This window comes from Lynx canadensis, chromosome F1 (genome assembly GCF_007474595.2).
Source record: "Lynx canadensis isolate LIC74 chromosome F1, mLynCan4.pri.v2, whole genome shotgun sequence".
Taxonomy (NCBI): Eukaryota; Metazoa; Chordata; class Mammalia; order Carnivora; family Felidae; genus Lynx; species Lynx canadensis.
The window spans coordinates 43,347,761-43,374,767 of NC_044319.2; the positions used below are offsets into that span (position 1 = coordinate 43,347,761).

At 43.6% G+C, this 27,007-nt stretch overlaps 1 protein-coding gene across 1 annotated transcript; it reads right to left on the reverse strand.

Moving 5' to 3' along the window:
* Positions 1-229: 229 nt before the first annotated feature.
* Positions 230-24,801, reverse strand: LEMD1 (LEM domain containing 1). The gene is made up of 6 exons (XM_030303477.1): positions 24,720-24,801; positions 23,741-23,860; positions 20,702-20,772; positions 19,806-19,859; positions 1,335-1,411; positions 230-428 (listed from the first exon to the last, which is right to left on the reverse strand). Exons 1-6 carry the CDS (start codon positions 24,799-24,801, stop codon positions 230-232), a joined length of 603 nt encoding a protein of 200 aa, XP_030159337.1.
* Between the last annotated feature and the right edge of the window lie 2,206 nt (positions 24,802-27,007).

The window sequence follows — 27,007 nt, forward strand, 5'->3', positions numbered from 1 at the left end:
CTTTTCGCACTTCCCTCAACCTCCCTGGCCTGTTTCCTTCTCTTGAAACATAAGTGGTGAACTAGAGAGTACATAAGACCCCTTCAGCTTTGAAATGACGAGCCTGGGTACAGATCTGTGAGGGCACCATAGCGCAAGGCTAGCAGGCCATGGGGCCCGGCATCCCCCTTTGGAGACGTCTTTCCTTTCCGATACTCAAGTGCTCACTCATTGTTCTGTCCTAAAGCACTTAACCAAAGAACGGCTTCCTTTCCACCGTTATGTAGACAAATAACACAATGATGAAGATGCCAAACACAGCAAGCCTCAAGGCCACTGGAAACATTTCTACGTTCCAGAACTCAATAATGTTGTCCACTGTGCAGTAGTCTGTCTCTCGGGGGCTTCTCCATTCTTTGAATCTGGTGCCTGAAGCTCTTCTAGTAAGCCTGCAAAAACATTAGTGGGCTTAGGGTTGTGGCTGGCTAGGACTGGAGCACCCCCTTAAAGTATCTGGCCCTTGGGCCCCAAGGGAGAACCATGGTGGGGCTTTCGGGAGCAGCCCTCTACTCATTTAAAACCTCTGCAGAATTCAACAAGGGATCACAGGGATGTGAGCTCGCTAAAATCCAAAAGGGTGTGTATTAGTTATTATTATCACCCACCTGCATAACATCTTTCAGGGCTGGCCCAAGGCCTGACTCAGGGACTTACAGATCCTTTGGTCCCCACTGGGAGCGGGTACAGGTGGATAGGGGGCACCTCAGGACACAGGCCTCTCCTTTCGCTCTCCTCTGGCATAAATAAGAACTGCCTCTCAGGGTCGAGATGGGATGTGCTTTTGAAATCTGCTAATGTCATGTTTAAAAGGACAAGGTGGTGCTCTCTGAAATCTTTCAGCGAGAGTCTTATGTAGCCACTTGTCGAATCCTGGAAATCTGCCTCATTTTATTAGAAGTTAGGGAACTTTCCAGAAGACTTTACTCTCTGACCAACAAATAAAATGGCCCGTTTGGGGCTTTTGTTTCAACTGCCTACCTCTTTTTTTTCGCCCCGTTTTTTCAAGACGCAAAGAGGAATAAATGTCCCCAAAGACTACAGATCGAGAAACTTGGATTCTGGTCCCAGTGCAGTTTGACTTTTGTCACCTTCCTCAACCTCCCTGGCCTCTTTCCTTGTCTCCAAACCTACATGGTGAACCGGACAGTATACAAGGTCCCTTCAGCCTTGAAAGGTCCCTCAAGGTCCTTTCTCCACAGATTCTTTTCAGCCTCAAGCCCTTCACAAAAATCCGAACAACAAAACTTTTTCCGGGAGTTATATATAAGACAACAATATGCTAAGAAAAGCATTACCTTATTCCCTCAGAATGCTTATAAGCCAGGCAGCAGCTATCTAGAGATTTTGGTCTTGTGGTGAAAGCCTCAGGTCTCTAATGAACAGAAAACAAGAATTTATTGTTGTTCTCTAATCAACAAGAATTTACTGTGTCCAATGTCTTCTACAAAGGGCTTTCTTTTTTGATTCTAGAAAAAGTTGTATCATCTGAGAACTGATAGAAGTTTTAGTACCTCGGGTATTCATTACCTCAGAACACAAACTTTTAAGTTTGCCTTTCCTCAGTAGTTAGCAAAAACATCCAAGTTCCACGGCGTAATATTTTGCTCGAGTGACTCACACTTTAACAATAGACACACCAGTAACTAGGGTCACATGATGCAAGCAGCATTCTGGTCTTAAATATCAACTCTCTATTTTGTTCTTATCTGGACTTTTTTTTTTTTATTGCTTGGAGCTTTTTTTACGAGCATGCACCAGTTTTATAAAAAGACTAAAGTTATTTTAAAACACAGGTCGGTGGGGCAGCACCTGGCTGGCTCAGCCGGGAGAGCATGTGACTCAATCTCGGGGTCATGGGTTCCCACGTTAAGTGTAGAGCTTATCAAAAAAATAATAGTAATAAAATAAACAAATAAAAAGCAAGCTGACTGTGAACAAAAAGTGATCTCGGAAAATGATAATGTTCGGTGAAAGGGATAGAAGTCGGGGTAATCACGTTTTCTTTTATTTTCCCCAAAGTTTCTTTCATGTGGTTATTTTTCCAAACAAAGTGAAAAGCTATAGTTCTCTATGCCTTTGTTTCCTCCCTGTGAAATCGACTTATAAAGATTAAGTGACTTAATATATGCAAAATGATTCAAAGCTCCCCTGGCACGGCGTAAGCATCCAATAAATGTTAGCAACGATGATTATGATCATGGTAATTATTATTAATTGTGTGTTGCTGGTTTTCCTCATATGTCTGGTTTTCCTTGACTGTCCATTCCCCAATTATGACTCAGGCCTCAGCATCTTCGAATTTCTGCAGTGTCCAGGCCGGGTGTCTTTGGCAGGTCCGACGGTCTCAGCCCAAGGTGGGGCGGGCAGGGCATGGCCTGTCGTACCATCACCTATGGCTGGTCACTCCCTTCCCAGTCCAGGCCACAGATGATGAAACAGCCACAGCCTGCACCCCATGCCTCCGCTCCCTGCCTCACCTTCTAGAAGATGATGTTCTTTTTTTTTTTTTTTTAAACATTTATTGATTTTTGAGACAGAGAGTGACAGAGCATGAACCAGGGAGGGTCAGAGAGAGGGAGACACAGAATCTGAAACAGGCTCCAGGCTCTGAGCTGTCAGCACAGAGCCCGACATGGGGCTTGAACTCACAGACTGTGAGATCATGACCTGAGCCGAAGTCAGCCGCTTAACCGACTGAGCCACCCAGGCGCCCCTAGAAGATGATGTTCTTAACAGCGGTTTAATGATACCCAAGCGGGGCCTCTGTGGATGGTGGGAAGCTGTGGGTAGCACGAGATGTCACATCCAAGGAAGCGCTGTGCCCAGCGTAGACGCTGCAGGTGTGCAAACCCCTACAACTGCCTGGAAGAGGGGGGCTGTTGAGGAAAAGGGGCTTTGAAAATTCTCACCAAGTTGCCACGGGGGCTAGCGGCGGTTTGCTCACCAAGAGACTCTTCAAACTATTTCCAAGGGCGAAGGGAAAATCGTTTATAAGCACATTCTTTTTTTCAACCTTTTTAATTACAGAAAGTTTTGAGCATATACAAGAGGAGAGGATGGGATAATGAGCCTCTATGTACCCGTCACATGCGACTTCTTTTTAATTCTCTTAAATGTAAAAATAGATCTGTTAAAGAAAACATTTGGGGCAGAAGTCTTTTGCAAAATCAAATTCTAGGATTTCACAGCTCTTAGGCAATCAAATGCTCGTCCCCTCCTCTTCCCTCCTGCCATAACGACATTTAAGTCTTGATTGCCTTTTCTTTTATAATTTCTTTACTATCACTCACATGTGGAGTTCTCCGAAGCATGTAACACGTGGGCATTTTGATTTTCAAAAACGGAATAATTATGGCCTCTCAACTTGACTGTGCAGCCGTCGATAATAATAATTATAAAGTCAGGGGAAAAGGTTATTGATCCCAATAAACAGAGTATAAAATTGTATGTATACAATGGCCACGGGGTAAACACACACCGAAACAAACATTAGAGGAAAATGGAAGCGATGAAATCAGTTTTTGTGTCTGTAGCATGATTCATTTTTCATTAAAAAAAAAAAAACCTTTAATGTCGTTAAAGTATGGTTTTCACTATAAACAGCATTTACAGTGGAACTGAAAAATACTGGTGTTCATTAAAGCAATGGCTGAGTGGGGGCGCGTGGCCCCCATGGGGGATGTAATGTTCCTTTCTCCCTTCGCCCAGAGCAAGAAACTGCAAAGCTGGCTGCTTTCGGCGCGCTCACAGAAGAGGGCCACGAGGGAATGCGTGCCCTCTTCGCTACAGTCCTGGCATTCGATTCAGAAAGTGACACCCATCCGCATGTTATCGATCACAGCTGTCATTAGGATGTAAGCAACTCTGAGATGTGCCAATACAATCGACGATGAGCGTCTTATAATCCCAGCGAACACTTCTATAGTATTTCTGTGTGCCGGGCACCGCTCTAAGCATTTTACCTCAACAAACTCATTTCAGTCTCAATACCACCCTGTGAAGAAGGTGTTTTCATTATGCCCATTTCGCAGGTGACAAAACTGAGGCATGGAGGGTTTAAATCCTCGGTCACACAGCTGGTGAGAGAGTGGAGCCAGGAGTCAACCCAGGTAAGCGTAGCCTCAGAGTCCCTGCTCAGAATCACCCTGCTGTCCTCCAGAGTGGTAGATAATGCTGTTTTACTAGAAAAGAATCAGAAATACCATGTTCTGCTCGTCTGTTATCTTGGCCATTCGACATGCCCCAGTCCATGTAATCTTCCTAACAACTCTGTAGTGACCATGTTACAGATGAGAACACGGGTTTATGGAGCGAAATTATTTGCCCAGGTTACACAATTAGTGAAAGGCACAACTATACTTAAACCCAGATAGTCTGGCTCTGATGCCCTGTGTTTTTCTTTTGTCATATTTCTATTGGGGAAACTCATCCTTAAAAATAGAGCAAAAACATATGTCTAAAATGATGTTTTCGTTAATAAGTGATCAAATCACTCATTAATTTCCCATGGAAGTAACACTTGTAGCCATCTGATCGCTTCTTAAATATTGTAGATAAATTGGTTTTTTAGGAAGATTTTTCTTGGTAGGCTAATTTTGTGCTCATTCTGGCCTACTTATTACATCCATTGAATCTGCAAGCGGATTGTGAATGAGATATTATGTCACACTGTATTATAGTGACTGCAAAACGCGGGGCTAATATCCAGAACCGGAAGAACAATGATCAACAATCTCTTTAAGTCATTACTCATCACAACATGTATTTGGTTTTTGAAAAATGATCTACCTTGACGGAAGCCATTCATTTTTGTGCATAAGGAAACCCAGGCTTGTTTGCATTTCCGCGAGATGTATATTTTCCAGGGTAGACCCGAACCTGGCCAGAAATGTGCTAGCCTGACACCTTCAGTGACAGGCAGGCAGAGGAGGGCGCCGGGCTGAGTGCTGGGTGCCTTTCCACTCCTTTCTCTTACTGTTCCAGGACTTCTTCCTGCCGGCCTCGGGGGAGTCAGGAGGCAGTGCCGCTCCTGGAGGTGGGGAGGTGACATCTTCTCCTAACTGCAATGTATTACACTTTCCAACAGCTCTCTTTCATGGATGCGGTTTTTCTAAAACGGCCTATCTGTAGAACCAGACATTTGTATCAACAACTTGGCAAACTGTCAGTTGTGACCCTACTCACGGGCGGAGAAAATCCTTTTGATTTAGAGCTCTTGAAAATTGAGTTAACCTCAAATCCCTTTGTTGACTAAACATGATTCCGTTAATAAAAGATCCTACAATAATTTTAGACTCTTACTTCATTGTCTATACATCAACCTTGATTTAATAGAGCTCTCATTTTCAACATTGTGTTCCTTTAACCTAAGTTGCGATTTTGAGTTAATTAAAAGCCTTCTAAAATAATCTGTAGCACATTAACGAAAGAAGGGTTAAAAACCTTGTGATCATCTCCATTCCTGATTTAAAAAAAAAAGGAATCTTCTAGCAAATCAGAAATAGAACAGGAACTTCTTTAACTTGATAAAAAGTGTCTTCCACCCTATGACCCAGCAAGTGCACTACTAGGTATTTATCCACGGGATACAGGTGTGCTGTTTCGAAGGGACACATGCACCCCCATGTTTATAGCAGCACTATCAACAATAGCCAAAGTATGGAAAGAGCCCAAATGTCCATCGATGGATGAATAGATAAAGAAGATGCGGTATACACACACACACACACACACACACACACACACACACAATGGAGTATTACTCAGCAATCAAAAAGAATGAAATCTTGCCATTTGCAACAATGTAGAATGGAACTAGAGGGTATTATGCTAAGCGAAATTAGTCAGTCAAAGGCAAGTATCATATGACTTCACTCATATGAGGAACTTAAGATACAAAACAGATGACCATAAGGGAAGGGAAGGAAAAATAATATAAAAACAGGGAGGGGGCAAAACATAAGAGATTCTTAAATATAGAGAACAAACTGAGGGTCGCTGCAGGTGTTGTGTGGGGGGGTGGGCTAAATGGGGAAGGGTCATTAAGGAGGATACTTGTTGGGATGAGCATTGGTATTAAATGTAGGGGACGAATCACCGTATTCTACTGAAATCATTATTGCACTATATGCTAACTAACTTGGATGCAAATTAAAAAATAAATAAATAAGTTATTTTTCAAAAGTGACTTCCTACACCTACACTCAAAGGTAAAATACTAAAAACATTTCCTTTAAAATCAGAACCAAAGAAAGAATTCTTATTATCACTCTTATGTAACACTGTAATAAAGGGGTCTTAGGCGGCATAGTAAAACACAAAAATTAAAGGTATACAAACTAGACTAAAAAAAAATCTACAGAAAAATTATAATTGCAATGAGTCATTATTAAAAGATCAATATGCAAAAGTCAATTATATTTCTATATGTTAGCAACAGGCCATTTAAAACATAATTTTTTTTAAATTTTTTTTCAATGTTTATTTATTTTTGGGACAGAGAGAGACAGAGCATGAACGGGGGAGGGGCAGAGAGAGAGGGAGACACAGAATCGGAAACAGGCTCCAGGCTCTGAGCCATCAGCCCAGAGCCTGACGCGGGGCTCAAACTCACGGACCGCGAGATCGTGACCTGGCTGAAGTCGGACGCTTAACCGACTGCGCCACCCAGGCGCCCCTAAAACATAATTTTTAAAAAGATACTATTCCCAATAGCAACAAAAATTAAAAGTTTAGGCAACATAGCTACCTACGAAAGCTAACAAAAGATAAGCATGACCTACAGTGAGAAAATTATAAAATCTTACCAAAGAACATTAAAGAAAGTTTGCATAAATGTAAAGAATGTGAACAGGAAGACTCAACAGAGTAAAGTGTAGTTCTTTCCAAATTAATTTATAAAGCCAGTAAAAATTTCAGTCAAAATTCCAATCTGAATTTTTCATGGAAGGACAAAAGGACAAGGAAAATAAAGACACTGTTTTATTTTTTTTTTTTAATTTTTTTTTTAACGTTTATTTATTTTTGAGACAGAGAGAGAGAGAGAGCATGAACGGGGGAGGGTCAGAGAGAGAGGGAGACACAGAATCTGAAACAGGCTCCAGGCCCTGAGCTGTCAGCACAGAGCCTGACGCGGGGCTCGAACTCACGGACCGCGAGATCATGACCTGGCTGAAGTCGGACGCTCAACCGACTGCGCCACCCAGGCGCCCCTAAAGACACTGTTTTAAAACAACAAGAAGAGGGATGCCTGGCTGGCTCAGTTGGCTGTGTCTGACTCTTGATTTCAGCTCATGTCATGGTCTCACGGTTTGTGGGTTCGAGCCCCACGTTGGGCTCCGTGCTGACAGTGCGGAGCCTGCTTGGGATTCTCTGTCTCCCTCTCTTTCTGCCCCTCCCCCATCCTCTCTGTCAAAAGCTCTCTGTCTCTCAAAAAGCAAACTTAAAAAAAAGAAATAAAAGAAATAAAACAACAAGGAGGTTGGGGGCTTGCGAAGGTAATTGAAACATTCTGCTATCAGCACAGGATAGACAAATTGATCAGAATAGAGACCATGTTGTTCTCATGGCTTTTGTTTTCTGGGGCTTATGATGCTTTAACGTCATCAGGTGATCAGAGCCTTGCTAATGCATGTGAGCAAGCCTTTCCTGGGCAAGCCAACCAACCCAAAACCCATAATCCCAACCACTTCCTTTTTCCTTCACATACTAAGCCAATACTTCCTTTGCTCTGGTTCAGTCCAGGGCCAGATACTGGCCAACTAGGAACCACCTTTGTAGCCTGGAGCCCACCGAAATCATTCAAATTAGCCAGTCCTAAAATGCTTACCTTGCCTGATCAATTTCTTCCTGCAAAACCCACAATAAAGTTGGGTGCCCATACTTTCCCCGCTTGACCTTCATAATTCTCCATGCGACTCTGCATGGCATGAATTGGGAATAATAGGTAATAACCTCCCCTTTCAGGGTGACTGGGTGGCTCAGTCAGTTAAGCACCCGACTCAATGTCAGCTCAGGTCATGATCCCAGGGTCATGGGATCTATCCCCACATTGGGCTCTGCACTGACAGTGTGGGGCCTGCTTGAGATTCTCTCTTTGCCTCTCTCTCTCTCTCCTTCTCTCAAAATAAATAAATAAACATTAAAAAAAACCCTGAGATGACACAAATATTGGAATTATCTGACCAGGATTTTATTTTTATTTATTTATTTATTTATTTTTTTTTCCAACGTTTATTTATTTTTAAGACAGAGAGAGACAGAGCATGAACGGGGGAGGGGCAGAGAGAGAGGGAGACACAGAATCGGAAACAGGCTCCAGGCTCTGAGCCATCAGCCCAGAGCCTGACGCGGGGCTTGAACTCCCGGACCGCGAGATCGTGACCTGGCTGAAGTCGGATGCTTAACCGACTGCGCCACCCAGGCGCCCCTTATCTGACCAGGATTTTAAAGCAGCTTTCATAAAATGCTTCAAGGAACAATATGAAAAGGTTTGTAGCAAACAACAACAACAAAAAATTAACGACTTACAAAGAAGTAGAATATGTAGAGAAGAGCCAACATATAGAATAGAATATAAGAGTAGAATATATAGAGAAGAGTAAATTTAGAAGTGAAAAAAATGCAACAGCTAAAATTAGAAAAAACTCACTAGATAGGCTTGGCTTGACAGAAAAATTGAGAAGACAGAGGAAAGAATCAATCTACTTGAAGATAAAACTGTATAAATCACCCAAAACAAAACACAGAGAGAAAACAGAGCAAGCAAACAAACCAAACCAAAACAAAACAAAAAACAAATACAATCTTGGGGGGTTACAATAGAAGATCCAACATTTGTGTCATCAGAGTCCTTAAAGGAGAGGAGCATGAGGTCAGGCTGAAAAAGGTATTTGAAGAAATAATGGCTGAAAATATCCCAAATTTGGCAACAGACACAAATGTACAGATTCAAAAAGCTGAGTGAATTCCACACAGGACAAACACAAAAAAAAATCCATGCCAAATACACATCATAGTCAAACTTCTGAAGATCTTTGTGCACCAAGAGATATCATCAAGAAAATGAAAAGGCAACCCACAGAATGAGAAAAAATATTTGCAAATCTCGTATCTGATAAAAGCTTGGCATTTCAGAACATATAAGAACGCTTACAACTCAACAATAAAAAGACAAGCAACCCGGTCAAAAAATGGACAATGGGCCGCACTAGACATTTCTCCAAAGAAGATATAAAAATGGCCAATAAGCACATGAAAAGATGCTCCACATCGTTAGTCATTAGGAAAATGCAAATCAAAACCACACTGAGGTACCATTTCACGTCCTCCAGGATGGCTTCTAAAAACAACATGGCGTAGAACGACAAGTGTTGGCAAGGATACGGTGCTACTGAAGCCCTCAGACATTAGCGGGAATGCAACATGCCCCAGCTATTGTGGAAAATGGTTTAGCCATTACTCAAAATGTTAAACACAGAGCTACCTTATGACCCGGCAATTCCACTCCTAGGTGTATATCTAAAGGAATCGAAAACAGGTATTCAAAGACTTGTCCTTGAATTTTTATAGTATCACTTCTCCCAATATGCATGGGGTGGAAACAATCCAAATGTCCATCAACAGAAGAATGAATACATAAGCAGTGGTGTATTCATATAATGGAACATTAGTCACTCGAGTGTCAATACAAATACATGCTGTAATGTGGATGGACCTTGAAAACCTTAAGCTAAATGAAAGAGGCCAGCCACAAAATATCACATCCTGAGTGTGCCATTTATAGGAAATATCTAGCAGAAGTAAATCCATTGAAACAGAAAGCAGATTAGTAGTTGCCAGGAAGGAATTGGGGAGTTACTGCTTAATGAGGACTGAGTTTTATTTTGAGGTGATGAAATGTTTTGAAACTAGATAGTGGTGGTTTCATAGCATTATGAATGCTCTAAATGCCAGTGGATTGTGCACTTTAAAATAGTAAATTTTATGTGAATTTAATCCTAATAGAAAAATTTATGATTCTTGTCACTGTAGTATGAATATCCTTATCCTTCAGTCTAAGGAAATACATAATGAAGTTTTGGGGAGGGAGTAAAAGATCATGATGTTTACAATTTAGTCCAAGAAAAAGATAGATAAAATTATTTAAAAAATGGTAAAATGTTAAAAATTGGTAAATCTGGGTGAAGGCCATATAAAATTATTTGTTAGGAAGAGACACCTGAGTGGCTTAGTGGGTTGAGTGTCTGACTCAGGTCATGATCTCAGGGTTGTGAAATTGAGCCCCAAGTTGGGCTCTGTGCTGAGCATGGACCCTGCTTGGGATTCTCTCTCTCTCTCTCTCTCTCTCTCTCTCTCTCTCCCTTTGCCACCTCCCCTGTGAGCATGCTCTCTCTCTAAAATAAAAATAAATTAATTCATTTTTAAGAAGAATTATTTGTTAAAACTTTCTTGGGATCCTTGGGTGGCTCAGTCAGTTGAGCATCCAACTGTTGATCTTAGCTCAAGTCATGATCTCACAGTTTGTGGGATCAAGCCCCCATTGGGCTCTGCGTTGACAGCATGGAACCTGCTTGGGATTCTCTCTGCTTCTCTCTCTGCCCCTCCCCTGCATAAGTGTGCATGTGTGCTCTCTCTCTCAAAATAAATAAATAAACCTTAAAAAAAAAAGAAAGAAACTTTCTGTACTTCCTGTAAGTTTGAAAATATCTTTTTTGTTACTTTTTTTAAAAGACACCAAGGAGAGAGTGAAAAGAGAAGCCCACTGGTGGAGGATGTTTATAATGGGGGAAGCTATGCATGTGTAGGGTCAGGGAGTAGATGAGAAATCTCTGCACTTTCCTCTCAATTTTGCTGTGAACCCCAAACTGCTGTAAAAACAAAAGATAAGCCCAGATTACTAGAAGATGTGTGCTATAATTATGACTGACAAAGGATTAGTATCCAAAATATATAAAGAGATCCTGTAAATTAACAAGAAAAAGATAACCTAATAGAAAAATGGGCAAAAGACACGAACAGGCATTTCACAGATCAGAAAACACAAATGAGCAACAAACGTGTAGGAAGATGGTCAACCTTATTAACAACAATAAGCAAATTGTAGTTTTAGTGAAATACAATCTTACACCCACTACTTTGACAAACATTACATCTGGCAATACTAAATTTTAAAGAAGACTGAAAACGACGGATCTCTTAATATATTGTTGGTAGGAATGTAAGCTGGTGCAGTCCCTTCGTAGAGTGATTTCACATGATCTCCAAAGTTAAAGAGGTCTGTGTGCTGGACTATTGTAGCAATTCCATTCCTAGGTGTATTCATGCAACTAGAAAAAAATTATTGTGCGTGTACACAATGGATCCTGTATCACAATGTTTGCAGCAGCTCGTATTAGAAAAGCTTGGAAACAATCCAAATGTCCAATAAATAAGGAGTGGATCGATATATATTTATAATAACTACACAACAGTGAAAATGAATGAACGAGTGCTACAAATATTGCAAGAAGCCCAGGACGTAATGCTGAATGACAAAGGGAAGTTATTCAGAAACACTTACGTGACGATATCGTGTAAATAAAATGTAAAATCAGGAGACACTAAAGTTTGTGGATACTATAAAGAAAAAGAAAAGAAAGAAAAGTAGAAAATTCAGGGTAGTGGTTACCTTGGGGGGAAGGGAGGAAGGAGGGCTATATTGGAGTCTTGGAGTCTTCAACAGAATTGATTTATTTTTTCAATCTCTGGAGTGGGAATCTAACTGCTCATTACATAATTCTTTTTACCCTTTTAGATGCATAAGACATATTAGGATGAAATGTCAAAAATATTTTCAGGTTTGAGGGTTTCTTTCTGTCCACTTGGGCAAATCCGTCTGCATACGTGTCAACCCATTTGAACTGTGCTGATTTCTGCACCACAGCTTTTACGTGTGAATGAAAGTGTCACCAAAAAATGCCTCATAGGGACTCTCATTACAAAGCAATCATCGGAAAGTAAGCCTCTGTTTCCACGGGTGAACAGATGTCCAGGAGTCCTTCTGCGACACTGCGAGAAGAGACACTGGGGGGAGCTGTTTCACTACTCAGGTGCCTGGTTGGTTTTCCTCCCCTTTGGCAGCCTGATACAACAGAAAGGACAACAGAAGAGAAATTAGGAGGCTGGAATTCTATTTCCAGTTTTTCTGCTACCTCTCCGTGTGGTCTCTGTGGTCTTGGGCAAGTCATATCCACTCTCTGCCTTGTTTCCTCATCTGTAAGATGAGCCATGTAGCCTCCTTCAAGAAGCCTTTCAAGATAGGAAATCCCATGATCAATAATTATAATAAATCATGCCTGGGCTCATGAACAGTGATAAATAGTGCCTGGTGCTTACAAAACCTTAACAAGTTCCAGGAGATTAAAATAATCTGGGGTTCTCGTACGGGAGGTACAACAGGAAACTCCTCTCCCTAAAATAGCTATACCCCAAAAGCAAATTATAAATTAGCTAAAGTCAGTAAGGCTATATTCTGAAATGAAAAAGAAAAGCTGAACTTTCTAAGTAAATTCATATTTTCTTGTAGAAAGGGAACACTACTGCTCGTAATTCAGTTTGATGAAAATAAATTTACCTTTGTTATCATACTAGAAGCACTGTAACCAGAGTTTGGTTTCACTATCTCTTCCTGGGGCTCTTATGTCGCAAAAACTGGGTTCTCATACACAGAAAGAATCAGCATATAATCAATAAGATAAAGACACATTGATCATTAAGCATATTTAAGCATATCTACTAGGAGGTTAGCATTTTTATAGGGAGAATGTTAAATTACATTCCTTGTAAAGACAGCATTTAGTTCCCATTAGCATATGTTACAGGTAAGAACAAAGGGCTTATTAAGTAGTTATAGAATGTGTAATTTACTCTTCACTTTGACCCAACTAGAATATACAACTACTAGTGGGAATAGGGATGTTTTTCAATTAACTAAGAAATTATTATAGCGATGTTTAATGTCAGCTCTCCTAAAAACTTTACCTGCAACTCAACTGCACACTTAATATATATTCCCTTTAATACATATTCCCTTGGCACACTGGGCCTTCTGATTGCAGCATTTGGGGTAGGCAATACACAGGCTAATTATAGGCTTACAAAGTATCTTATCAGCAATAATAGCAATGGAGACACAGAGAGCAAAAATCCTATTGAAGTCTTGGCACAAAGATGTGGAAACAGACCTCAGAACAGGAAGCAAAAGGAGACCTGAAGCTTTCCTTACCTCTCTTCCCCTCTGCACTGTGTTCTGCACTGGTGGTAAGGCAGAGGGGACATAGACACAGACTGTCAGCATGTCCAGAGGCCAAAGAAATGGAGGTCAGGGGCTGTGCATGTAGAGGGGAGGTACTGAGGTGCTCGGTGGTTGAAGAATGGGAGGGGCAGGAGAGGGGACAGCATGGCGGCATTAGTGTGACCTGTGCCCTGTGTCCAAGGAAGAGAGACATGGCTGGCAAGTCTAGTGGTCAAGGAAGTGGTGATGGGGGTTATGCAGAACTGGTGGTGGCTGTTATGACGGGAGATTTAGTCACACTGAGAAAAATGTAAAAATTGAGCAAAAATGTAGATATAGGGGCGCCTGGGAGGCACAGTCAGTTAAGTGCCCGACTCTTGATCTCAGCTCAGGTCATGATCTCAGGGTCATGAGTTCAGGCTCCACATGGGGCTCTGTGCTGGGCAGGAAGCCTACTTTAAAAAAATTTAGGGGCGCCTGGGTGGCTCAGTTGGTTGATCATCCAGCTCTTGATTTCAGCTCAGGTCACTATCCCAGGGTCATGGGATCAAGTCCTGAGTTGAGCTCCATGCTGAGCATGGAGCCTGCTTGAGATTCTCTCTCTCTCTCTCTCTCTCTCTCTCTCTCTCTCTCTGCCCCTCTCCTGCACTGGTGTGTTCTCCCTCTCTCTAAAATACATTTTTTTAATGTAGATATATTGAGGATAATGAAAGCCAGGTGTCTCACTGTCATAGAAAGGGGAAAGGTTATAAGGAACACTAAAATGTTGGATTGGAACTGGAGATCAACATGAACTCATGGCTTTTTAATTTATTATATATATATATATACACACACACACATATACATGTATGTGTGTATATATATATACATATATATGTGTATATATACGTATATACATATATGTATATGTGTGTATATATATGCATATATATACATATATATATACATACAGAGAGAGAGAGAGATGAAAATAGTTTTAAATGTGTATGTGTATGTGTACATATATATACATTTATTTTTTTAGCTCTATTCACTGAGAGGGCCTGGAAGCAATGACTCCCCAGTAGCAATGAGCTCCCTAAAGTCCTAGATTTTGGTTTCCAAATACCATCCTGCAGTAAAAGGAACCAAGGCTCCTTGGGCAGAAAAAGCACAAGAAGGATCTGAAACATCTTGTGCCAGAGATTAAGAAAACCCTCAAGGAATAATGAGGACCTGTTAAAAGGGCACAGTATCCATTTTGAAGGGGCTCCCACTAGCCAAATCTGGAACAATTTGAGCATTAAAATGATATCAACGAATACAACCTACTGAATAAAAAGGAATCAATGAGTCCATACTAATATATATGAATGAATGGATAAATGACAAGGGGAGATCTTCCTTACAGTAGAATGTCAACTAATAAGTATAGAAGGAAGGATAGAAATAGAAAATCTTTGGGGCGCCTGGGGGGCTCAGTCAGTTAAGCATCCGACTCTTGATTTCGGCTCAGGTCATGATGTCACGGTTCATGGGATCATGCCCCACGTTGAGCTCTGGGCTGACAGTGGGGAACCTGCTTGGGATTTCTTTCTCTTCTCTCTCTCTCTGCCTCTCCCCCTGGTCATTCTCTCTCTCCTCTCTCTCTCTCTCTCTCTCTTTCTCTTCCAGAATAAATATACATTAAAACAAAGGAATAGAAAATCTTTTTTTCTTTTTAATTTTTTAAAGTAATTTCTCTGCCCAATATGGGGCTTGAACTCATGACCCCGAGATCAAGAGTCCCATGACCTACCAAGTGAGCCAGCCAGGCACCCCTAGAAATAAAAAATTTTAATGGGCCATCGTCGTAATGGAAGTTGAATCAGGCAGTCATCATGGCTGCTAGGGCTACGGATGAGGTTTGATGAGGAACACTATGTTGGCGTCATTTCAGAATATTTCCCCACAAAATACGGTTCCGTTACAAAGGGAAAAATGATGGTCTTTTGGAGAAACCTGACAAACACCAACTTTTCCAGGTGATTAAGGTTACCCTCATCACTGGGGAACAGGGTGACATGTTCCCCGGAGTGATGCTCCGAGAACAGCACAGCATCATGTCTGAGGAATTTCTGCCCAGAAAGCGAGGCCTCTATGAATAGTCAAAAGGAAAAATCGGACAGAAAAATCACCCTACAGAATGAAAGGCCTGTACTTTTTAAAAATAGTCAAGGGCATGAATGACAGGGAAAGACTGAGGCACGGCTCATGCAGACCGAAGGAGGCTGCAGAGAAGCCATGTGCATTTTTGGATTGCTCATGGATCGGAAAGCAAACGGGCATTTTTGGGACAATTGGTGAAATTTGAATGGGGTCTGAAGGTTAGACAGTAGCATGGAATCAATGTGAATGTCCTTAAATGGAGCATCACGTGGTGGTTACGTAGGAAAGTGTCCTTTGGGGGTGGGCGGAGACATGGCAGGGAGCTAGTGGAGGGACTTCCTGTCTCCAGTTTGCTCTCAACCGGTTCAAGGACGCAATGGCAGGGCGCGCGCGTGCCCACACACGGAGCAAGTGTGGTAAAGCTAACACCCTGGACAATCTGGGTGAAAGCAATATGGGAGTTCTTTATACCTTGTATTAATCTCGCCACTGTCCCTACGTTTGAAGTTATTTCAAAATAAATTATTTTTCAATGTTTCAAAAGGCAGGGGAAGGATTAGCATAAGTAAGGTGAAGAAGCAGCCTAGGAGGGCACATATGACTTTTTTTTTTTTTTTAAGGTTGGTCTGCCTCATTCAACACACTGCATTTACAGAGAGCAGTCTTTAATTCTATCTGTATATTTAATTATGTGAACATATCCGCAGGCACTCCGATATATCATTCTGCAGCACTTAGGAGTTCAATACTGAGGATTCGCTTGCCATTATATTATTTCTCATTAGGTATTTTGCTTTGTTTTGTGGATAATTAAATATCATGCTTTGTACATAGTAGTATTGATAAGAGAGGCGCCTGCGTGGCTCAGTCGGTTGAGTGTCCAACTTCGGCTCAGGTCATGATCTCGCAGTTTGTGAGTTCGAGACCCGCGGCGGCTCTGTGCTGACAGCCCGGAGCCTGGAGCCTGCTTGGGAGTCTATGTCTCCCTCTCTCTCTGCTCCTCCCCTCCTTGCACCCTCTCTCTCAAAATAAATAAATAAACATTCAAAAATAGTATTGATGAGAGTGGTTCTCATTGTACTTACATAGCTCCTCTCGCGCGCCATCAGTACTCTGTTTTATATATTGTAACTTAATCCTCGCAACGCTCTGCGAGGTTGAGTCCATTATTAATTATCCTGATGTGTAGGTGAGGAAACTGACAGGTCAAGTGTCTTGTCCAAGTCAGTGGCAGAGCTGGGATTTGAACCCAGGCCGTCTGGCTCTGGCGTCCGTATTTTGGATACACATACTTTTTGTCTCCCAAGCTCATTTTTAAGTTTCTTGGGGACGGAGACTGTGGCTCCTGTTAACACCTCTTCTCTTCCTCAGAAAGGTCTAGCACAACGCCCAGTATAGATAAATAGTTGTTAACTCACAGGCTGAGACTCAGGGGTGGAAGTTCTCTTGCAACCATTCCCTGGGTGGCCATCAATTCACTGTGAGCTGAGCGTTGTCTCTCAGGAGAATACATTAAGGTATGTCTAAGATACAAAGGAGGTGGTACAGAATAGGAGGTCAGAGAGAGGGAGATCCCAACATCGGTGCACAACAAAGGCTCCCTTCGCCTCAGCCAACAAAGACTGAGTAACTCCCTCTCCCTCCCCGCGTATGCCTGCCATTGAATTCAATGCAGAGGATTCAAAGACATAGGTTTTCACCCTCAGTGTTTTACACGCGAAGCAAAAGCTCTTAGGAGGAGGGTGGGAGTTGGGGCTGACTGAAAAGGCCGCTTGCGAGGCGCAGACCGAGGGAACACATTTTTAGAAGCTCCTAGTGGAATGTGTAGGCTAGGTGACAAGAGAGAAGAGAATCTTCCAGGCTGGGAGGACTGAGTGAACTGGGGTTCCGGCAGGAAAGAGCATGTTGTGTCTGGGAGGGAACAAGGAGATGCCCAAAGGGGCCAGGAGCTCTGGAAGCCTACCTCCCGGGGTCAGCTGCCCTCTGGGTATCCAGTCCTCGAGTTAGTCTGCGCATGCCAACACCTTCACCCAAGGAACCGTGCCTGAGTCAGGGCGTCCATATGCCCCGGTTCGCCAGGACAGTCCTGCTTGACTGCTGGTATTCCCAAGTCCCTTCTGGAAGCGTCCCCTTTCATTCTCAAGAGCATCTTGTTGGGGGTGTAAATGACATGGTCACCTTACTCAAAGGCCACTTCATACAACGTGACATTGTAGATTATTCTGCCTCCCTAACACCCCAAATCCCATTTTCCCCTCTTTGGTAGAAGGGACTTAGAGCCTGTGTCACACACACGGGCTCTATTGCCTACTCTACCACTGGAAGCACTGGAAGGTGTGCCTGGCGTCCATCGGACAAAAAAAGTCCCCAGTTAAAAAAAATATATATTGCCCTGGGGCGCCTGAGTGGCTCAGTCAGGTGAGCGTCCCACTTGGGCTCAGGTCATGATCTCACAGTCCCTGAGTTTGAGCCCCGTGTAGGGCTCTGTGCTGACAGCTTGGAGCCTGGAGCCTGCCTCGGATTCTGGGTCTCTCCCTCTCTCTCTCTGCCCCTCCCCCACTAATCCGCGCGCGCGCGCGCTCTCTCTCTCTCTCAAAAACAAACATTAAAAATTTTTTTTTTAATTAGGAAAAAATTATTGGCCTGGGGTGCCTGGGTAGCTCAGTAGGTTGAGCGTCCGACTTGGGCTCAGATCATGACCTCACAGTCCGTGAGTTCGAGCCCCCCCATCGGGCTCTGTGCTGACAGCTCTGAGCCTGGAGCCTGCTTCGGATTCTGGGTCTCCCTCTCTCTCTGCTCCTCCCCGGCTCGCACGCTCTGTCTCAAAACTATTTACTAAAAAAATTTTTTTGAAACATTGGCCTGACTTTCTGAGTGGTCTTAACCACCAGAGCAGTGGGCTGCATACATGATTTAATACAAGACACACATACAGTATCACAAAGCTTCCAGAAGTTGACATAATCCAAATCTCAAAGTGGTTTGTATGCCACCGGAAGCCTAGGATGGGAGACGAAAATAGGCGTTCATTTGTGTTTCAAAGAAATGCGGAAATACTACCTTTGCAGGTACTTAGAAGACCGTTAGGCACAGACCCCTGCTCTTCAGTAATTAAAGTCTATGGTGTTAGACAAGTATCTCAATAAACACACTTTTACCACCTTTTATGTGGAAATTTAAATGTTATTTACATTTGCTTTAGAATTTAAAGTTGAACAGATGTCTTGAGGCCCTTCTGAGACTCCAAGTGGCTTATATAAGTCCTCCAGGGTCAAAACGTTTCATGCCATCACAGATTTCTGCTTAATTCTATTGCCAATTCAAAATATTGATGTGGTTTTATTTCAGGTTTCTGTAGAGCAAGGGCTGAAGGGCATTGGTCCCATCCGATGCATTTTAAATACTCTGGTTGTTCCCCCCCCCCCCCATGTCTTTGCCGGACGATTACAAAGGGTTTGTGTGTGTGTGTGTGTGTGTGTGTGTGTGTGTGTGGAAATGAGGTTTTCTGAATGGAAAAGATTCCTTTGATGAACCATTTGGAAGATTTTAAAAATTCTTTTAGAAAACCTGATACGATATCAGAATTACTTCATCAAATTTGAGTTATGTTCAGATGGGAAGCTAAAGTTTATGGCATACTACCAGAATATTTACTTGGGGGTTTCCTTTTCATTTGTTGAAATGCAGCAAGTAGTTTAAATATGAGACCAGGGGTGCCTGGGTAGCTCAGTCAGGTGAGTGTCTGACTTCGGCTCAGGTCACGATCTCATGGTTTGTGAGTTCGAGCCCTAGACTTGATGAGGTGAGCTTCGGGCTCCTAGTTTGTGCAAGAGCCTGTGACAGCCATTGAAGGGGATAAATGGCAATTTTAAGGGGAGGCCCAGGCATGGCCTTTGAGATCGTCCTTAAACCATCACAGGATTTTAACCAGAACAAAAATGGCGGGGGTGGCGGGGTGGGGGGGCGGTAATAAGGCATCAGATGAAGTTACGGGACCTTCATCGTGTGTGGTAAGTTTGCGTCTTGTTTCCAGGCATGATTCAGTCTCTGCTTGTAGATCTGAACTAGAGTCAGGAAAGGCCAGAGGCACAGGACACTTAGGAGGATATTACAATTATTGAAATAAAATTAAAAAAAAAAAAAGTAATACGGTACAAGTTAGGATGTAGCAGAAAGAAGGGATGGATTTTCTTTTTTTTTTTTTCCCCTCCAGTAGGCTCCACGCCCAACGTGGGGCTTGAACTCAAGATGCTGAGATCAAGAGTCACGCGCATGCGCTCTACCTACTGAGCCAGCCAGGCACCCCTGGGGGCTGGATCTTTAAAACTCATAACTGAAATCCATAGGATTGGCAAGTGTTTACATGTGAGGGGCCATGGGGAGTGGGGGTTCCAAGATGACTCTTGAGGCTTTGAGCCTGGATGGGAAGGTGGTAAAACCATGAAGGTGAACACAGGCCACAAATGCAGGTTTGGAGTCAACAGAAATGAGTTTGGTCCCCATGTCCCACGTGAGGAGCTGGGAAGTAGAGATAGCCACGGAGGAGAAGCGTAAATACACTTATGTAATCTACGAAATGTTCATGATTATAAAATTTGTTGTGTGAATGCAGGACAGAGGGGAGGGATGAAAGGACAAGGAAGAGGAGGGGGCTTTCCAGGAAGTGGCTGGTTAGGCAGGCCTACGCCTCAGGGGAATGGGAGGCCAAGGGAAATGATGCGGAGCAGGAGGGGAGGGGGGCCTGCAGACCGATCTCATTTAGAGGCCAAAAGACGAGTCAGAATGGACACAGAGGTACAGAACCAAGAACTGGGCGAGCATGGTGTTGTCACAATTGAAGGAGGCAGGCGTCTCTAAATACAGAGGGACCGTGGTCAGAGGACTGAGAATGAAGTCCCTGGAGTTGACATCTTGGAGTTCATTATATGAACTAATTATGTGCCTCGTTCTAGCGCTTTCCCTGCATAGCCTTTCACTTGACACCCACCCTGTGAGGTAGGCAGTGCTATTAATTTCACGGAGGGGCTGGAGGACCGTGCTCCTGGGGGGGTGGGGGGTGGGGAGAGGGTCTTGAGCCAGAACATGGAAATAGTTTCACAAAACAGAAACCTGCATTCAAAGGAGACTCTTTAAGCGAGGATTCTACCCCGGTCACAGAATGTAGCGACTTGCTATTTCCTTTCTTAATACATGCGAAGAGCGCTAGTTCCTATATTTAATATATGGGTAAAAGTATTCATGCATTAGAATTGTACATACTTTTTTGGGTCCCTTGTGTTTTTCTGATGAGAGAATGATATTTCCTTTCAACATGATAGTGGTCTTAAGCTCTGGATCACGGGAAACAAAAGGAAAACAGGGCCATGAGGACATACGAGCGAGCAAAGGAAATAAACACCAATCGTCAGGGTGAATTCTCTCAACTGTAGGGCAGAAGAATTTGGGGAGGGGAAGAAAATTCACTTTGCCCTTCTGAGGGAAAAGAGCGTCTCTGCGGTGGCCTTTGTGCGATGAGCTGAGGCTTCCCCCCCGCCCCCCCCCCCCCGGGACACGGCGGGGGCTCCTGACAGGAAGGCTGTCATACGTGTATGTCTCCGAGAAAAACACATTGCTGCGTGCAAGCTGCCTGCTCGTCTGGGCGGCTCTTTTCAGTCTAGTCAGTGCCCCTTCAAACCAGCTGCAAGCCTCATACATCCCTGAATATCAAGACAGGGTAGGAGGAATTTCTCCTTCTGTGTCCAAAGAAGCCCCCCGCCCCCTTCCCCAGGAGGGAAGGCCAAATCTTCGCTAAAAGGCTTTAAAATGAGGGAAACTGCCAGGGGAAGGAAAGGTGGTTGGTTGTTCATCAACCCTTGGCTTCAGCCCGTGGAGGAGCATTTTGATAAACCTGGAGCGATCGTGTGCCACTGCACGTTCAGCAGAGCCGTTGGAGGGGGTTTTAAATGAGCTCTCCAACTCAAAAATATTTGGGAAGCTTGAAAAGAGGTGCAGTCGTTAAAGCTATGCCCACTGGGGGTCAAAACAATGAGGGGCAACGAGGAAAATCAAACCTACCCAGGTTGTTTGGATAACCTAGTGCTTAGCCTCAGGTCGTCACTGCCCCCTGCCGCACACTCCCCTCAGCAACCCTGCCCAGAGATTAGGTGTTTCTGTGAAATTCCCAAGACGGAATCTCCCCGGGAACTTAGCAGTTCTGCATCATCCCCTTCATTTGAATGGCACCAGGGTCTACGAGGCTCCTCCAGTGAGGGAATTCAAATGTCTGATTCAGACCTGACCCGGAGAAGCAGTCATTTCGTACTTGACCTAATCACCATCCACTGACACAACAGAATTGCATTACAAGGGTAGGACTGAACCAGAGCTCCCACCTCTGACCGGATCGCCTGCAGTCGGCTAACAGCAGGTGGACACAGTCTACGAAGCAATGGCAAAGCTTACAAACCGAGGGGCCCGTTTTCCCCTCGCCTGGGCGTAAATGCCCCTCCGTGGAGGGCTGTGTGCTGGGAACCAGGTGAGCTTGGCCTGAGGCCACAACCGCTTGGCTGTGCAGCTTTGACCTGCAGCGCTGGGCGGCTGTGAGCTGTGAGTACACAAGCCTTCCTTTCTGGAATCTTGTGCCCTGTCACTGCATTTCATCAAAGGGCTGATGGAGTCCCTTCGGCTCCTGTCGAGGGCAGGAAACACAAGCAGTCCCAGGTCCGGGATAGGACTCGGAACACATTGCACATCCAGAAAGGGTCTGGGATAGCCACTTGCCCTGCGGCTCCCTGGTGCTAACTGCCCCACTCTGGGGTCGGTGGGGTCCGTCTCCAAGCCCTGCTGCTCTTTCAAATGAGGCCAGCCATGCCGGACTTAGGGAAAACCTTTAGAACCTGCACCTCTTCCAGTACCAGGCATCACAGGGGATTTTTCAGAAGGCCCAGGCACTTATCTTATTTGTTAAACTATTCCATTTGAACTGTTTGAAATTGGCTTTTTTTTTTTTTTTTTGTAGATCAAACGTGGTCAAAAACACAATGTGCTCATCCTCGCGGTAGAAATTGCAGAGAGCGTGTAAGGCACGTGGTAGAAGGAGCACAACGATGAGAACCAGACCTGGATTCAAACCTCGGTTCTGTCACCCTCTTTCAACAAACATTTCCTGAATTCGTGCTATGTGCTTAGTACTATTAGTACTAAGCACTTAGTACTTCCAGGATCTGGATGTGTAGTGGCGACAGAGACAACGGACCTTGCTCTTCACGGCCCACTCTGGGGCTGCCTCCTAGCTGTTTGATGTTGGGCCGGTCACTTGGCCTCTCTGGACTTCAGCTAGAAGCATGGGTGTTGAATGAGATATTGTGCATTAGAACAGAGATGCATTGGTGGCCTTCAGTACATGGTAGTTCTATTATTTGACTGTGGCTCATAGAGGACTCCTAATAACTCTTTATCGAATGAAACAGCCTTGGAGTTGATCGTAGGAGTCTTCAAGCCCACCCCCTACGATTTCAAGCCAGACGCCCCTACAGAAGAATGCTGCACATGGGGCAGGGGCCACTGGAATGGGAGCCCCGGGATCCCAGAGACCACAGCTCTCCACCTCCCCTGGGGCCCCGAAGAGACCAGCTGTGGTCAGCGCCTACGAAGTCAGGAAGGCAGTAGGCATAGGAATTCAGGAAGGTACAGTTGGCTTCATCTTTCTGAATGCATTTGAAATCATTTAATCCGAACAAAATCGTTGCCAAATGTATTGATTGAGGCAAAGCAGAGGTTGAGACCTCAAAGGAGACGGGAAAACTACCTGCAGGAACTTCTGGTTTTAGAAATCAAACCCACGTGGCGCCTGGGTGGCTCAGTCGGTTAAGCGTCCGACTTCGGCTCAGGTCACGATCTCGCGGTCCGTGAGTTCGAGCCCCGAGTCGGGCTCTGGGCTGATGGCTCAGAGCCTAGAGCCTGCTTCCGATTCTGTGTCTCCCTCTCTCTCTGCCCCTCCCCCGTTCATGCTCTGTCTCTCTCTGTCTCAAAAATAAATAAACATTAAAAAAAATTAAAAAAAAAAAAAAGAAATCAAACCCATATTTGGTTCTGGTTAATAAGAGGACAGTGCCTCCCCTCCGGCTTTCCACCTGTGGGGTCACTGGCATGGACAATGGAGTATTGGGTTCCTTTGGCAGCCCAGGGGCCTAGTCTCCAGGCTCCGTGTGAAAACGGGCCATATGGATATTTCACAGGCCACCCTGCCGCATAGATCATACCAGACAAGGTTCGAATAAGTACACAGTTGCTCTCTAACAGCGCAGCTTCCGACGGTACCTTTAGCGTCATCATCCTGAGCTCTGTCCAGCTCTCTGGGTCCATTCATCACAGGTGATACACTGGGAGGTGAGACCAAGAGTTGCACCAACTTTTTTTCATACGCTTTTCTGGTGGAAGCTGAAGAAGAATGCAGAGAACACAGTCAGTTGTTCTGTTTGTGTATACGATCTCACTGTGTTCAAGGTCTTTCACAGAGAAGGCGCTTATTCTTGTCCCTTACGTTGTTGGTGAATCATGGCTTTTACAATCGGGTCGACCCCACAGCTGCTCTCCTTTCCTTCCACAAGCACTTAAGGTGGGGGCCTCTGTGGATTAGCCACGGAGGCAGGCATTGGACACATCCGAGAGTAAGACTGACAAAACCGTACATCCTATCTATAGGGAATATGAACAATAAATACGCAAATAGCTAACATGGCACGCATACTAGAAATGAAACAAACGAACAAACAAAACCCCACCCAACAGGGTGATATCATCAAGAGTAACTTGTTGGGGCGCCTGGGTGGCGCAGTCGGCTAAGCGTCCGACTTCAGCCAGGTCACGATCTCGAGGTCCGTGAGTTCGAGCCCCGCGTCGGGCTCTTGGCTGATGGCTCGGAGCCTGGAGCCTGTTTCCGATTCTGTGTCTCCCTCTCTCTCTGCCCCTCCCCCGTTCATGCTCTGTCTCTCTCTGTCCCAAAAATAAATAAAAAACGTTGAAAAAAATTTTAAAAAAAGAGTAACTTGTTTTTCCTTGTTGGAAAAAAAAACAATTCTTTTTCTCTGGCTCCCTATTTAGTGATCCATATGTAGCATCAGGACGTATTTATCACCTCTTCCCTGTTTATGGTTTTTTTGTGTACAAAAATTTGTTTTGTATTTCCTTTTTGAGGGCTTTTATTGCATATGTTCCTTCCATTGTAAATGATTTTAAATCTCTGGAGGTAGTGTGTAAGTGATAAACGACTACTCTCTAATATTTGCTGCGTACGTACGTAATATCGGGCCAGGTGAATATCCAAGCTTATTAAGTTCGTTCTGTAATTCATAGTCACTCAGACACTTCACATCCACCATGGTGATAGATGTTTGGTCTCTCAGACAGTGGAATCTTTGAAAGAGGAAAACATTAAATTCATGAAGACAACTTCCAAATAAGCACGAAAACTTTACCAAAAGTCCACAAAAGTGCTTCAACCCAATGTCTCCAGGCTTGGAGGCACAGAGGCAAGAAAGCAAAAATCACCGTTTTCCACCATAAATCTCTCTTGGGTTCAATTGCCTCAATGCTAAGCTTTGGGTAGGTGTCACTTTCCCCAATGCCTTTGGGGTTCAATTATTTCTAACTTTGCTACTCAACTCATGTGAGAGAAGTCTTCTGCACAAAATGAGCAGACGAACAAATGTTTCCATTCCTACTTAGGAACTCCGAGTAAGACTCATGCTCTGAGAAGATAAGAAGTTAATTAAATACGAAAGAGCTGAGAGAGATTTTTTTAGTGAGTTAAATAAAAGTTATTTATCCCTGCCCTCCTTTTGATGAGAGTACAGAGAGTCCAGAGCATTCAGTTCCTGCTAACAGTAGTAGTTTTCACACTTGTAATTTAACTCTGAACGTAAGGAGATGGTAGTTTTTAATTAACCGTCAACAGACTTGGTAATTGCTGAATTGGCATTTGGAAAAAGTCAGCTATTCATTCTCTGGCACATAAATTGATTTATATAGGTTTACCCAAGTCTTGATTGGCTTTCCAGACCTACGCTAGCCTCAAGTTCAATCACGTTTATTCACTTGATCCCTTCATCCCCCCCTCCCCCCCCCAGAAGGACCCCTCCACCTACTTAACAAAATCCTGAAAAAGATACGTCTGTCAAACCTTTTAACAGAGATTTATAATTTAGGAGCTTGTTTATTGTACCTCACTTCTATCATGTTTCCATGCTTTTTAATATTGCGGTGAAAATGACTCAAGACAATTACTCAGCACAAGAGGATCTGGACCAATTTTAAGTAATGACTTTGCCTTTATTGGTGATCAATCAATGTCCAATTAGGAAGAACATTGTATACAAGCTAGAAGAAGCTGTGAATTGTCATGTACCTCAGGGTTGTCTGAGAATGCCTAGCTTTCCAGTTTTCCACTTTAAAACTATACTTTTGACCAGAGTCACATTCTGGCACCACAGTAGGTGCTTCGTAAAAGGGAGTTTTCTTTTCTGTGTTGGGGAAGCTGAATTAAAAATTTTGGCTACCAGTAAACAACCTAATATAGAAAGGAAAAGGACAATGCGCCCCAGACTTTTTTTTTTTTTTTTTACTAGAAGCTAGCTTAGGCAGATCCTGTAACACTTGTTCCCAAGAACAGCTGTCTGTTGTTTCACCAACTTCCCCAAAATAACCTCCAAAAGAACCCTCATCAATTTCAAGTGACACTAGACAATTGCCTAGAGGGAACACACATATGGAAGAAAAATATTCAAATGGAATCCAACTGGATGATTAATTCACTTACCCCTTTACATGGTTGTCTAAAGTCTATGCAGTTGGGTTGGTTACTAAAGCCAGGTGAGTTTCACCCAAGGGTTTCTACTAGCAACCAACCCCTTTTTGCCTGTTAGATATCATGGTGATCATAATACAGACAGTGTGACATCAGTCAACCCCATAGCAACAGACTGATGTGGAAGTCAGATGATTAATTTAACCTAAGTTCAGACAGAAGGAGGCACTGGTTGATTTTATGGGCAGCCTGCCACGATGAAATGTCAAGAGATGCAGAGAAGTTATCATTATGTACAGGAAGTGAAGGGAAAGAGATACTACGGCACCAAACAGTGCCAGGAAACTGGGAAGATAAAGGAAATATCAGACAAACTCAGGTGCCAAGGTCATCATGAAAAGATCGACAGTAGTAGATGGGTGATTTGACCATGTACTCTAGGGAAACTGAGAAAGTGGGAGAAGCTGTATTAACTTGTCAAAGAATCTCTCATTTAAGAATGAGGAGATCCTTCAGACCATTAGCTTGAGTCTTTTTAAAAAGACCGCTGAGACTTTAAAAAGAATTATGTAAGATGAAATGTAAGTACGGGAAAACACACTGTCTTAATTAAATGCCAGGGATGGGAGGGAGTCACCTAAAAGGGTTACACGGACAGCGAACCAGCCTGTCCGGAGTCAAATCCCGGCTTTGCCTCTTACCAGCGGGGTGACATCAGGTGAGATAAGTTACTAACCTCATTATGTCTCCTCTGCCGCCTCTGTAATGGGGATGACCACAGA

Bases quoted from the DNA above. Each gene is read 5' to 3' on its own strand.
- LEMD1 (XM_030303477.1), bottom strand. From the start codon at position 24,801: ATGGTGGATGTGAAGTGTCTGAGTGACTATGAATTACAGAACGAACTT. The intron at 23,861-24,719 runs GTACGTACGCAG...ATTCTTCTTCAG, and splicing joins TTCACCTGGCCCGATATTAC to CTTCCACCAGAAAAGCGTAT. The intron at 429-1,334 runs GTAATGCTTTTC...ATGTTTTTGCAG, and splicing joins AAGCATTCTGAGGGAATAAG to GCTTACTAGAAGAGCTTCAG.